Below are 9442 nucleotides of genomic sequence, written 5' to 3'. Positions count from 1 at the left end.
GCCAGGGCCCCGCGCCACTCGGATGGGACGTTCACCAGCGAGCTCAGCCGCCTGCGGGAGAGCGCGCGGCTGCAGCGGCTGCTCCAGGGCCTGGTGGGGAAGCGCAGGTGAGGGGCTGCGGCCGCGGGGGCGGGGCGCGGGCGCCCCCCGCCCAGGACTAATTCCGATTTGGGGTGGGGGACAGCGAGCAGGACACAGAGAACAGCACGAGCTGGACCAAGCCGTCTGAGGGCCGCTTCTGCCTGCACTGGCCACATTCGCCCGCCCTGCAGGCCTGGTGAGCCCATCAGCCCCCCCTCCCCAGCCCCATCCGGCCAGACCCGTTTCCCCACCCACGCACAAGCTTCTGCCCTAGACCCTCCCCCTGGTCCCCTGCGCCACCCTGGATCAGCGGCAGGAACTGGACCCCCAGTGAGCCCCCCGGGTCTAGGACCAGAGGAGGCACAGTTTGGCCAGCCCCCTAACCTGGCTGTTTCCACAGGATGCCCCTGAGGGACCCCCTGGATGAGGCCTGGTCCCCCCAGCTGCCTCCTGGACCCGGGTCTGGGGCCGCATTTTCACAGCCAGCCATGCCCCCTGCTGAGATGACGCAGATGCGGCCCTGAGGAAGGAGCCTCCCCTCTGCCTGCAAGGGGAGCGCCTTGGAGCCCAGGCCAGCGAGGGGTGGGGCGGGAGGAGGAGGGGATGCACCTGTCACCAATAAAGGAGGAATTCAGACACCAGCCCGGTGAGCTCACTGGTGTGCCATCTCTGTTCCATCAAGGGCCCTGGCCTCAGGTTCTGGGCCTGTGGCCACACCCAGCTGCCCTTTAAACCTGGGAGGCCAGCAGGGCGCCTCACTCTCCTTATGGCTCCTGTTCCGCCGACCGAGCTCCCCAGAGGCAGTCTGTACCCCTGTCCTCTACTCAGCAAACACAGGGGCCCCGGGTGGGCGGGGGGCAGTCCCCAGGGCCCTGCGGCCAGGTGTGGAGCAGGTGGTGGAGGAAGTCGGAGGGGGCACGAAGAGTGACAGGAGAGTCACCCAGGCCCTTAGTCCACTCCAGAGAGGGAAAGAGACCCAAGTGTATGTCTTGGCTCCTGGTCCAAGCTCTGGGGCCTCAGACAAGTGGCTTGACCACTCTGAGCCTGTGGAATGGGGATAGTGGTGACACCCCAAGAGGTGCTGGCATCTCTGGAAGCCATGTAGGTGCCCGCCCCCCCAGGCCCCCATGCAGGCAGGGACGCCGGGAGCCCCCAGTGTGGCGGCAGCAGAGCAAAGGTCTAGAGACCAGAGGGGCCACACCCCCATGGTCACAGCAGCCCCTGTCCGGTCCGCATCCAGTGGCCTCTCCTCAGCTGCTGAGAGCTTGGGAGGGGCCCGGAGGTAGGGCAGCTGGACGCCTGGGCCCAGAAGCCTTGCCAGGACCCCTTCTTTGTCACGCGCCAAAACCCATGGGGGCCTGGGAACCTCTGGGAGCCCCCAGCTGCCTGCTGCCATCCCCGTCACTGCGGCCCTGCCCAGCCCCCCTTGGAGGAAAATGGCTTGTTTCCAAGAGGCAGGCGTAACCCAGGACACAAACAGCCTTTTCCTTCCAGACGAGGTGGTTGGTGGGGGGAGAGGGTGGGCCTGCAGGGAGCCCCCCGGGTCTGAACCTGGCTCCCAGATGACAGCAAACACAGAAGCCAGGGCTGAGGCCCAGTCCCCACTCCTCCAGCCTCCAGCTCTGCCCCAGCTTCTGCCCCCCCCAGACATGCCCCCCACCACCCCGCCAAGTCCACGGTGCCCCAAGCGACCCTCTGACCTACTTCCACCTCACGCTTTGGCGCCCGTCAGTTGAGCCCCCATGACCCCTGCATGTGGCCCAGCTGGGCAGCCACCAGGTCTCCCCCTCCTGGCCGTGGGCTGGGCCTGGCCAGGCGGCCGGCGAGAGCCCCCTTGGCGGAGGCCGGTGGCGTGTAAGGGATCATAAGGTGGGGCGGTGCCTGGCAGGGGCGAAGGTCGCCCAGGCTGCGTCGGCACCCGCGCCAGCCGTTCAGAGGGCCCCGCGCTTGGACGGCCGCCGGGATGGGGGCTTGGGCCCTGCTGCTGCCGCTGCTCGTGGCCACGGCCCAGGCCCAGGCCCAGGCCCAGGGTACCTGAGGGGCGGTGGTGGGAGGGGCCGGCAGCAGGCAGGTGGCGGGAGGGCACTGACCCCCTCCTGTCCCCCTTTCCAGTCTGCTCTGTGAACAGGACCACCTTCGAAGTCCAGGAGAACACGAACCGGAGCGAGCCCCTGGCTGACATCTATGTCCCTGAAGACCAGAAGGTGACCCTCGGACCCTCATCCACCCCCTCGGCGTTTCGGATCCAGGGGACTCAGCTGTTCCTCACCATGATTCCTGACTATGAGGTGGCGATGGCGGGCCTGGGCGGGGCACCCCCTTGGGGGCAGCTGGGGGGCTCACCCTCCACAGGACCCGTGCGGGCACCCACACTCCCCCGGAGAAGGGCTTTCCCGAGGCCTTTGGGTCCCAGTCTGCCCAGGGATCCTGAGGGCTCTGTGCCCCTCCCCCCAGGCAATGAGGGCCTTAAGTCTTGGTGAGCACAGACCCTGGGAGTGATCCTTGGGGAGGGCCTGAGTGACCTCTGGACTTGGCACCGATGCGGGCCCCTGGGTGAACGCCCCCCCTCTCAGCCCGTCTCCTCACTTGTGAAGTGGGGGCAGCATGCTGTGGTCAGCCGGGCATGCGATCACCAACACCCATCTGTCCCCTAGAGCCACACGGTACTGCAGGCACACCTGGAGTGCAGAAGAGGTGACACTGTGGTGAGTCCCCCCGTATCCCGCCTCCCTGTATTGCCACCCTCCCCCGTGACATCAGTGCAGTCTGCCTGGTCCTGGGTCACTCCCTGGTGACCTCACCCTGTGGCATGTTTTCATCTGTCATTCCCGGGTTGGTGCCTACACTTCCTCCAGCCCAGACGCTGCCCTGGGTTTCAGACCCCTAACGGATACCCCGGACCCCAGACCCCCTGCCCACTGGAAGCACGTCACCTGCTGGTCCCCTCACTGCCCCCCCCCTCCGCTCCCTCCTCATGTCTACAGCAAATCTGGTGGCTCTGCCTCAACTGGACACTAAGCTGACCAGACCCTTGGCCACCAGCATCTCCTTTCTAGAAACTTCCAATGGGCAACTGGTCTGCTCACGCCCCTCTCAGCCTTGGCCACCCCAGTCCACTCTCATTGTGGCAGGACGAGCTGATCAAGCAAGTGGCCCACCCCTGCTCTGGATGCCCCCAGATGCTTTCTCCTTTAGAGCAAAGGCCAAGTGCCTTGTGTGGTGGGCGTGCCTGGGTGCATGGACCCCGCCCCTGCTCCGCTGGCCCTCTGCCTTCTCCCCGGATGTGCACCTGCCCGCCCCTCTCACTGTCTCTTGACCACTCTATTCTAAGCTGCAGCCCCAGCCCCAGCCCCATGCACCTGTCAGCTCAGCGGGAACCACAGTCCCCTGTCCCTGTCCCTGAAGCCTGGGAGAGCCCCCCGCAGATGTCACGGCACACCACCCACAAGTATCTCAGGATGAGTCTCTAAAAGATAAAGACACTTCTTAAACATGACCGTGATATTACTGTCACCTGGAAAAGTAGGAACTCCTCAGCATCACAAGTCACCCGATGTCCTCTCCCCACAGTGAGGGTCTTTCCCAGTTTGTTCAGCCAAGACCCCAGGGAAGCCGCCTAACCAGACTGGCCACTCGTTCTCTCAAGCCTCCTTCCTCCCTCCCCCTGTCTTTCTTTCTTGTTAAAGTTTATTTATTTAAGTAATCTCTATGCCCGACATGGGGCTTGAACTCACAGCCCCAAGATCAAGAGTCGCGCGCTCCCAGCGAAGCCCACCAGGTGCCCCCCTTAAGCCTCGTCCAATCTGTGTGTTCTCCTTTCTGCTTTCCTTTTCCTTTGAGAATTATTCTCCCAGCAATTCGACTGCTTTCCCACTGCTCTCAGTTCGGACTTTGCTGGCCACGCCCTTCCCTCCCTGGCCACGCCCCGACCACGCCCCCCACACCCGTGTTATTTTTCTCCAGAACACTTGCCACCTTGTTCGCTCTGTAGTCGCTTCCTGCTGTCGGTCTGCAGTCCCTGTGAACCGCACCCCAGGCCCTCAGAGCGGCCCTCTGCGGGGTGGGGACCGCGGGGAGGAAGCTGACCACCACACTGTCCCCCCAGGTGACTCAGCTGCGGGTGTTTGTGTCTGTGTTGGACATCAATGACAATGAGCCCAAGTTCCCCTTCATGACCAAGGTTGAGAACGTATCTGAGGTGAGGGGAGCCAGGGGCCAGGGGCCGGACGGCAGAGGGCTGGCGGCCATGGCTTGGCCTCGGAGCTCAGTCCGTGGGGGGCGGGGACACAGCCGGACCACTCCCCCTCCCTTCCCCAGGACACTAAAGTGAACACCATTGTCATCCCTGACACTGAACTGAAGGCCCAGGATCCCGACAAGAATGACATCCTGTTCTATGCCCTCCAGGAGGTGACCCCGGTCAGTGTCCCCACCCTCTGCACCAACCCCAGACCCTCCCTTCAGGCCACCCCACACTGCGTCCTCCCAGGGGCTCAGGCTGAGCCCCATACCCCTCCCGGCTCTCCAGGGCGCCAGTAACTTCTTCTCCTTGGTGGGTGCCAACCGCCCTGCCCTGCGACTGGACCAGACACTGGACTTCGACAGGTGGCGGAACATGACCTTCCAGCTGCTGGTGCGGGTGAGCAGGTCTGGATGCCCTGAGCCCCCCTAAACCCCCAGCCCCCGCCGCCAGGCCTGACCCGGCAGGTTTGGCTGTTGCAGGACACGCAGGAGCAGAACGTGAAGCCCAGCCACACGGCCACGGCCACCTTGGTCCTGGAGGTGCAGCCTGCTGACCTTCGGCCCCCCTGGTTCCTGCCCTGTGCCTATTCAGACTCTTATGTCTGCCTCCAAGCCCAGTACCACGGGACTGTCCCCACAGGGCACAAACTGGTACTGGGGGCAGGAAAGCGCCGAATGGGCATTGGGGGAGGGGCCTGGGTGCCACAGAACGGAATTTGGTTGTCATTTTCATGTGCACGTTCCTCCAAGAGCCAATTGCCCCCAAGCCCGGGGCGGGGGTAGTGGACAGGCTCTCTGACCTTGGAGGGAGGGTACAGGCTCAGCTGTCCTGGGGCGGAGCCACACTGCCCCTCAGGACCCCAGAGGATGGTGACTTGGAGGGGCCATGGCAGTGTTCCTGGGGGCAGCCGCTTCTCTGACCAGTTGACTGCCCCTGCTCGGCCCTGAGAGTCACACTGAGGCAGCAGAGGGCAGCGGGGCCTAGACGCGGGCTCTAGGGCCTCTGAGCCCAGACCCCATGTGACCTCTCCCTGCCCTGCACGTGTGCTACGAGTTGTTCAGATCAGTCTGGTCAGAATTGGGCAAATGAACTCAGTAGTGTCGGGTCCCAAGGGGTGTGGTCAGCAGTCCTGAGAGACAATGGGCTCTCCCCTTGAGGGGAGCTGGGGCCGTCACACCGCCCCACGGTGCCTCCTCCTGTCCCTGTCCCCGCAGCCGGACCCCCTCATCCTACGTCCGGGACCCATCTATGCCGTGGACGGGGACCGGGGCATCAACCAGCGCGTCCTCTACAGCATCGTGAGCGGTGAGTGTGCACCCGAGCCCCGGCTCTCTCCCCACCCAGCGGCCAGGACCCCGTCCCCGCCGCGGGCGGAGGAAGCCCAGGGGCACCCCCCCAGGTGGGCAGACCCAGCTGGGACTCTGGACCTCAGGCCTCCAGAGGGAACGAGAGGCCAGACGCTCCCACCACCCTCGCAGAACAAGACGACGGCACGTTTGTCATGGACGCTGACTCGGGCAACCTCACCATGAGCAGGGCTGTCCCCAGCCCAAAGGTCTTCACTCTGCTGGTCAAGGTGGGCCCCCAGCCAGGCCTCCACGGGCCCCTCCCGAGCTCCAGGACCTGCTGGTCACCGTAGCCTCCCCCACCCCTAGGGTGAGCAGGCGGACCACGCCCGCTATTCGGTGACCCAGGTCACCATCGAGGCCCGGAATGCCAACGGGAGCCTGCTCCACTTCCCCGAGAGCCAGTACCGCGGCACTGTGGCCCTCGGCTCTGGCGCCGGCATCCCGGTCAGGGATGCGGCCTCCCCCTCCCAGCCTCTGAGGATCTGGGCCTGGGACCCTGACTTTCCGGTAGGCAGCAGCCTCTCTGTGGGTGGGGTGGGGGGCAGTGGGGGCAGCCCAGGCCTGGGACTCACTGGGACAGTGTCCAGGGCCTCAACTCTGCCATCACCTACCGTATCACGAATAACACCAACTTCCGGATGGATGGCAAGACCGTGGTGACCGCTGCCCTGCTGGCAGACGAGGGGGTCTTCTACGCAGAGGTAAGGGTGAGGGGACATCTCTGAGGGGCAGGGGTGGAGGCGGGGCCCACAAGGGACAAGCCCCCTCTCTGCTGCAGGTTGAGGCCAAGAACACGGTGACCGAAAATGTAGCGAGCGCAGTGGTGGAAATACAGGTCCTAGAGCAGGAGGCGCCTGCCCCCACAGGTGAGCCTCTGGGGGACCCAGGTGGCGGCTGGGGGGGGGGCTTTATGCCGCAGCCGGGGCGGTGCGGGGCAGAGGCGAGTCCGAATCCCGCCCCTGGCCCCCAGGTCCCCCCACAGGCCCCCCAGCGCCCCCCACATCCCCAGAAGCTGGAGGAGCAGCGAGCAGAGCCACCACTTCGGAAGCCCCCAGGCCCCCCGGGCCCTCTCAGGGGCCCTCCACGACCAGCTCTGGGTGGGGCACGAGCCCACACCCTCCCTCAGGCACAACTCTGAGGCCCCCCGCCTCATCTACGCCTGGGAGGTCCCCCACTGTGGGAACCGGCACCTCCCTCTCACCAGCCTCACCCAGCGGGGGCTCAACACAGACGCTGAAGCCAGGAACCTCTCAGCCGATGTCCCCCGGGCCCAGCGGGCCCCCCCAGCCCTCAGGTAGCCCTTCCCGTTGGCCCTAGAGTCACTGGTCTGCCCCGACTCATACTCTGAGTGGTCCTGGGCACGACAGCATGCAGGGTCCACTCCAGGTTGGCCCAGCAGGACCACGCCGGCCATAGGCCCCAAGGGAGTCTGCTCTGGTCTGGGCAGAGGCCGGTTCAGGGGCCCCGGCAAGGTAAACTGGGAAGGTGTGTGGAGGTTGGGGCAGAACCCAGATTTGGGCTCAGGGGGGCCCCACAGCCCCGGGCCCCAGCACTACCTTCAACCCCCTTCCTCCGGTGCTGACCCCTGCCTTCCACTTGTAGCTCGTAAGTGCTGAGCCCCATCTCCCTGCCTCCCTGCAGCAGCAGCCTGGCCTCCCCGAGAGCCCCTGGGAACGCAGCCCCTTAGTGCCCGCTCCCCAGCAGCTCAGGCCTGCCTTGTGCTCGAGGCGTCCAGGGCCTGGCGCAGGCTGGCACGGGAGGTGTGAGGGCGCTAGCAGTAAGCGGGTGACGGTGCTGCCAGCAGGGACACCAGGGTCTGGAGGAGGCGGCACGGCAGGGGACGGCGGGCCAGGCGGCAGCCACGCTGAGGACCAGCGCTTCTCCACCGTGGAGATGGCGGCCCTGGGCGGGGTGCTGGGCGCGCTGCTGGTTCTGGCTCTGATCGCCCTCCTGATCCTCGTCCATAAGCATTATGGCCACTGGTTCAAGTGCTGCTCTGGTAAAGCTCAGGTGAGGCCCCGGGGGCTCGGGGGACCGGACAGAACTGGGGCAGGGGAAGAAAGGCAAGGAGACAGGGCTGTGCAGGTGAGAACAGAGCCCAGGAAAGATGGAGAGGAGGATGGAGGGAGACAGAGAAGGGGCAGAAGAGGGAGGTGCAGACACGGTAGTCCACAGAAGGGGGAGGAGGCGAGAAGAGGCAGAGAAAGGAAGGATGAGTCTGGATCCTTGTCTCTCGGGAGGGCACCAGGGGTGGGTCCCAGCCAAGGCCTGGGGTCCTGGTTGACGTCCTGGCTGCCCCTATCCACTCCCCAGGAGCCCCTGATCTCCAGCTTTGACAACCAGGCTTTCTGTGCCACTCAAGATGCCAACTGGGCGCCAGCTCCCAGCCCCTCACCTGCCCCCAGCCCGGCTGTGGCCTCGGAGCCCGAACCCCCAGAGCTCCCCAGCATCAGATCCTTGGACTCTGCCTCAGAGTCCCCTGAGGTGGCCCGGGATGGGGGCAGTCCCGCGGCCGTGAGGTCCATCCTGACCAAGGAGCGGCGGCCCGAGGGCGGCTACAAGGCTGTGTGGTTTGGGGAGGACATCGGGGCCGAGGCTGACGTGGTGGTCCTCAACATGCCCGCCGCAGACGCGGCCGGTGCCGTGGACTCTGGCAGTGAGGACAGCGACGAGGCCGAGGGCCCGGGCGGGGGTCCCTCTGACGCTAGCTCCACCTGTGTCTAGCTGGGCCCGCCTCCCCTGCCGGCCCACCTCGAGGTGGGCTGGGCTGCTCCATCGCCCCACTGCACCAAGCACAATAAAGCGACCATTTCCAAGCACGGCTGCGTGCAAGTGGAGGGGCGAGGGGCGGCTGGGGCGCCGGGTCCCCCCTGGAGCTGCCGCCAGTGGGAGGTGACAGTGTGGCATCTGCTGGGACATCCCCAAGCCCCGGCCTGCTGGGTGAGGCTGCTTCCTGTAAACCACCTGCTGCGCACCAGCCAAGGGGTTTCCCAGGCTAGTGCCAGCTGGCGGCCCACTTCCTCTCCCGGTCTAACCACAGCCGGAGGGGGGGTCATCCGGCGCGGCGGATCCCCCCACCCTACCCGATATGCAGATTCTTGGCCTGGGGGAAACTGAGGAGCCATTCTCAGGAGCACTCACTTTGGAGAGCAAGTTCCCCAGGGATCTTCCAGGGGGTCACAGCCAGTGTGCCTATGAGGTTCGGCGCCAGAAGTAAAGACCGTGCTCCGAGGCACGTGGCCCCAGCGTCCAGGCTGTGGCCTGTGGCTCTGTGCAGATGTGCAGAGGCTTGCCTAGGGTGCCAGGAGCTGGGAGCAGGCCGCCAGCCAGGGGCCAGCATGGCCAGGGGTGCCCATCAGCCATGGTCAGAGGCTGTGAGGGGGGCCAGAGCCACGGACTAGGGGCCAGAGCCCCCACTACTGGCTTCCCCAGGGGAGGGCCACGGGCAGGACTTCCTCTCTGGCCGCCACCAACCACGCTGTCTCTCTGGATCATCAGGCTTTTTCCTAATGAAAAGTCATCACGAATTCCTTTGCAAATTGTCTTATTCTTCAAGGGCATTTGAGTGTTGTGGGAACAATTCTCATCAAGAATCCTAACCGGACCACTGCCGCAAGCCCCACAGGGTCCCCCTTTACCCACTTTTCCTTAATAAGGGCCTGCTTTTGTGTGCCCCCCCCAGGGCATTCCCCCCCCCGCCCCCCCCCGCCCCAGTTGCCAGGGGCCCCAGCCGGCCGGCATGTGAGGTATGTGCATTGGGGGAGAGGAG

The 9442-nt window shown here is 65.4% G+C and overlaps 3 protein-coding genes across 6 annotated transcripts in view; all 3 read left to right on the top strand.

Moving 5' to 3' along the window:
• Positions 1-719, top strand: part of SCT (secretin) — a 2509-nt gene extending 1790 nt beyond the window's left edge. Inside the window, exons 2-4 of the mRNA XM_029957169.1 lie at positions 6-107; positions 185-277; positions 482-719. Coding sequence (XP_029813029.1) covers positions 6-107; positions 185-277; positions 482-605 — 319 coding nt within the window. The 3' untranslated portion in view covers positions 606-719. The remainder of the gene's footprint in view (positions 1-5; positions 108-184; positions 278-481) is intronic.
• A 1286-nt stretch (positions 720-2005) lies between these two features.
• On the top strand, positions 2006-8492 carry CDHR5 (cadherin related family member 5). 4 transcript variants are annotated; one of them, XM_029914939.1, is made up of 15 exons: positions 2006-2111; positions 2194-2369; positions 2736-2786; positions 4187-4279; positions 4399-4500; positions 4610-4720; positions 4804-4974; positions 5539-5629; positions 5803-5900; positions 5980-6180; positions 6261-6374; positions 6452-6539; positions 6644-6967; positions 7478-7683; positions 7987-8492. In XM_029914939.1, exons 1-15 carry the CDS (start codon positions 2045-2047, stop codon positions 8395-8397), a joined length of 2304 nt encoding a protein of 767 aa, XP_029770799.1. In that variant the 5' UTR covers positions 2006-2044; the 3' UTR covers positions 8398-8492. The 4 variants fall into 4 exon arrangements, with proteins under 4 accessions (XP_029770799.1, XP_029770798.1, XP_029770801.1 ...); XM_029914938.1 differs by having other exon boundaries at positions 2007-2111; positions 7475-7683; XM_029914941.1 differs by lacking the exon at positions 6644-6967 and having other exon boundaries at positions 2007-2111.
• A 269-nt stretch (positions 8493-8761) lies between these two features.
• Positions 8762-9442, top strand: part of IRF7 (interferon regulatory factor 7) — a 3186-nt gene continuing 2505 nt past the window's right edge. Inside the window, exon 1 of the mRNA XM_029957168.1 lies at positions 8762-8886. Coding sequence (XP_029813028.1) covers positions 8762-8886 — 125 coding nt within the window. The remainder of the gene's footprint in view (positions 8887-9442) is intronic.

The sequence above is a fragment of the Suricata suricatta genome, chromosome 11 (genome assembly GCF_006229205.1).
Source record: "Suricata suricatta isolate VVHF042 chromosome 11, meerkat_22Aug2017_6uvM2_HiC, whole genome shotgun sequence".
In the NCBI taxonomy this organism is placed as follows: domain Eukaryota; kingdom Metazoa; phylum Chordata; class Mammalia; order Carnivora; family Herpestidae; genus Suricata; species Suricata suricatta.
The sequence above is the reverse complement of the archived record's forward strand: the minus strand, read 5'-3'. Positions and strand labels throughout refer to the sequence as shown.

Coding starts and splice junctions, on each gene's coding strand:
- CDHR5 (XM_029914938.1), top strand. CDS start 2,045: ATGGGGGCTTGGGCCCTGCTGCTGCCGCTGCTCGTGGCCACGGCCCAG. Junction 2,787..4,186: donor GCAGAAGAGGTGACACTGTG/GTGAGTCCCCCC, acceptor CTGTCCCCCCAG/GTGACTCAGCTGCGGGTGTT. Junction 4,501..4,609: donor CCCTCCAGGAGGTGACCCCG/GTCAGTGTCCCC, acceptor CCGGCTCTCCAG/GGCGCCAGTAACTTCTTCTC.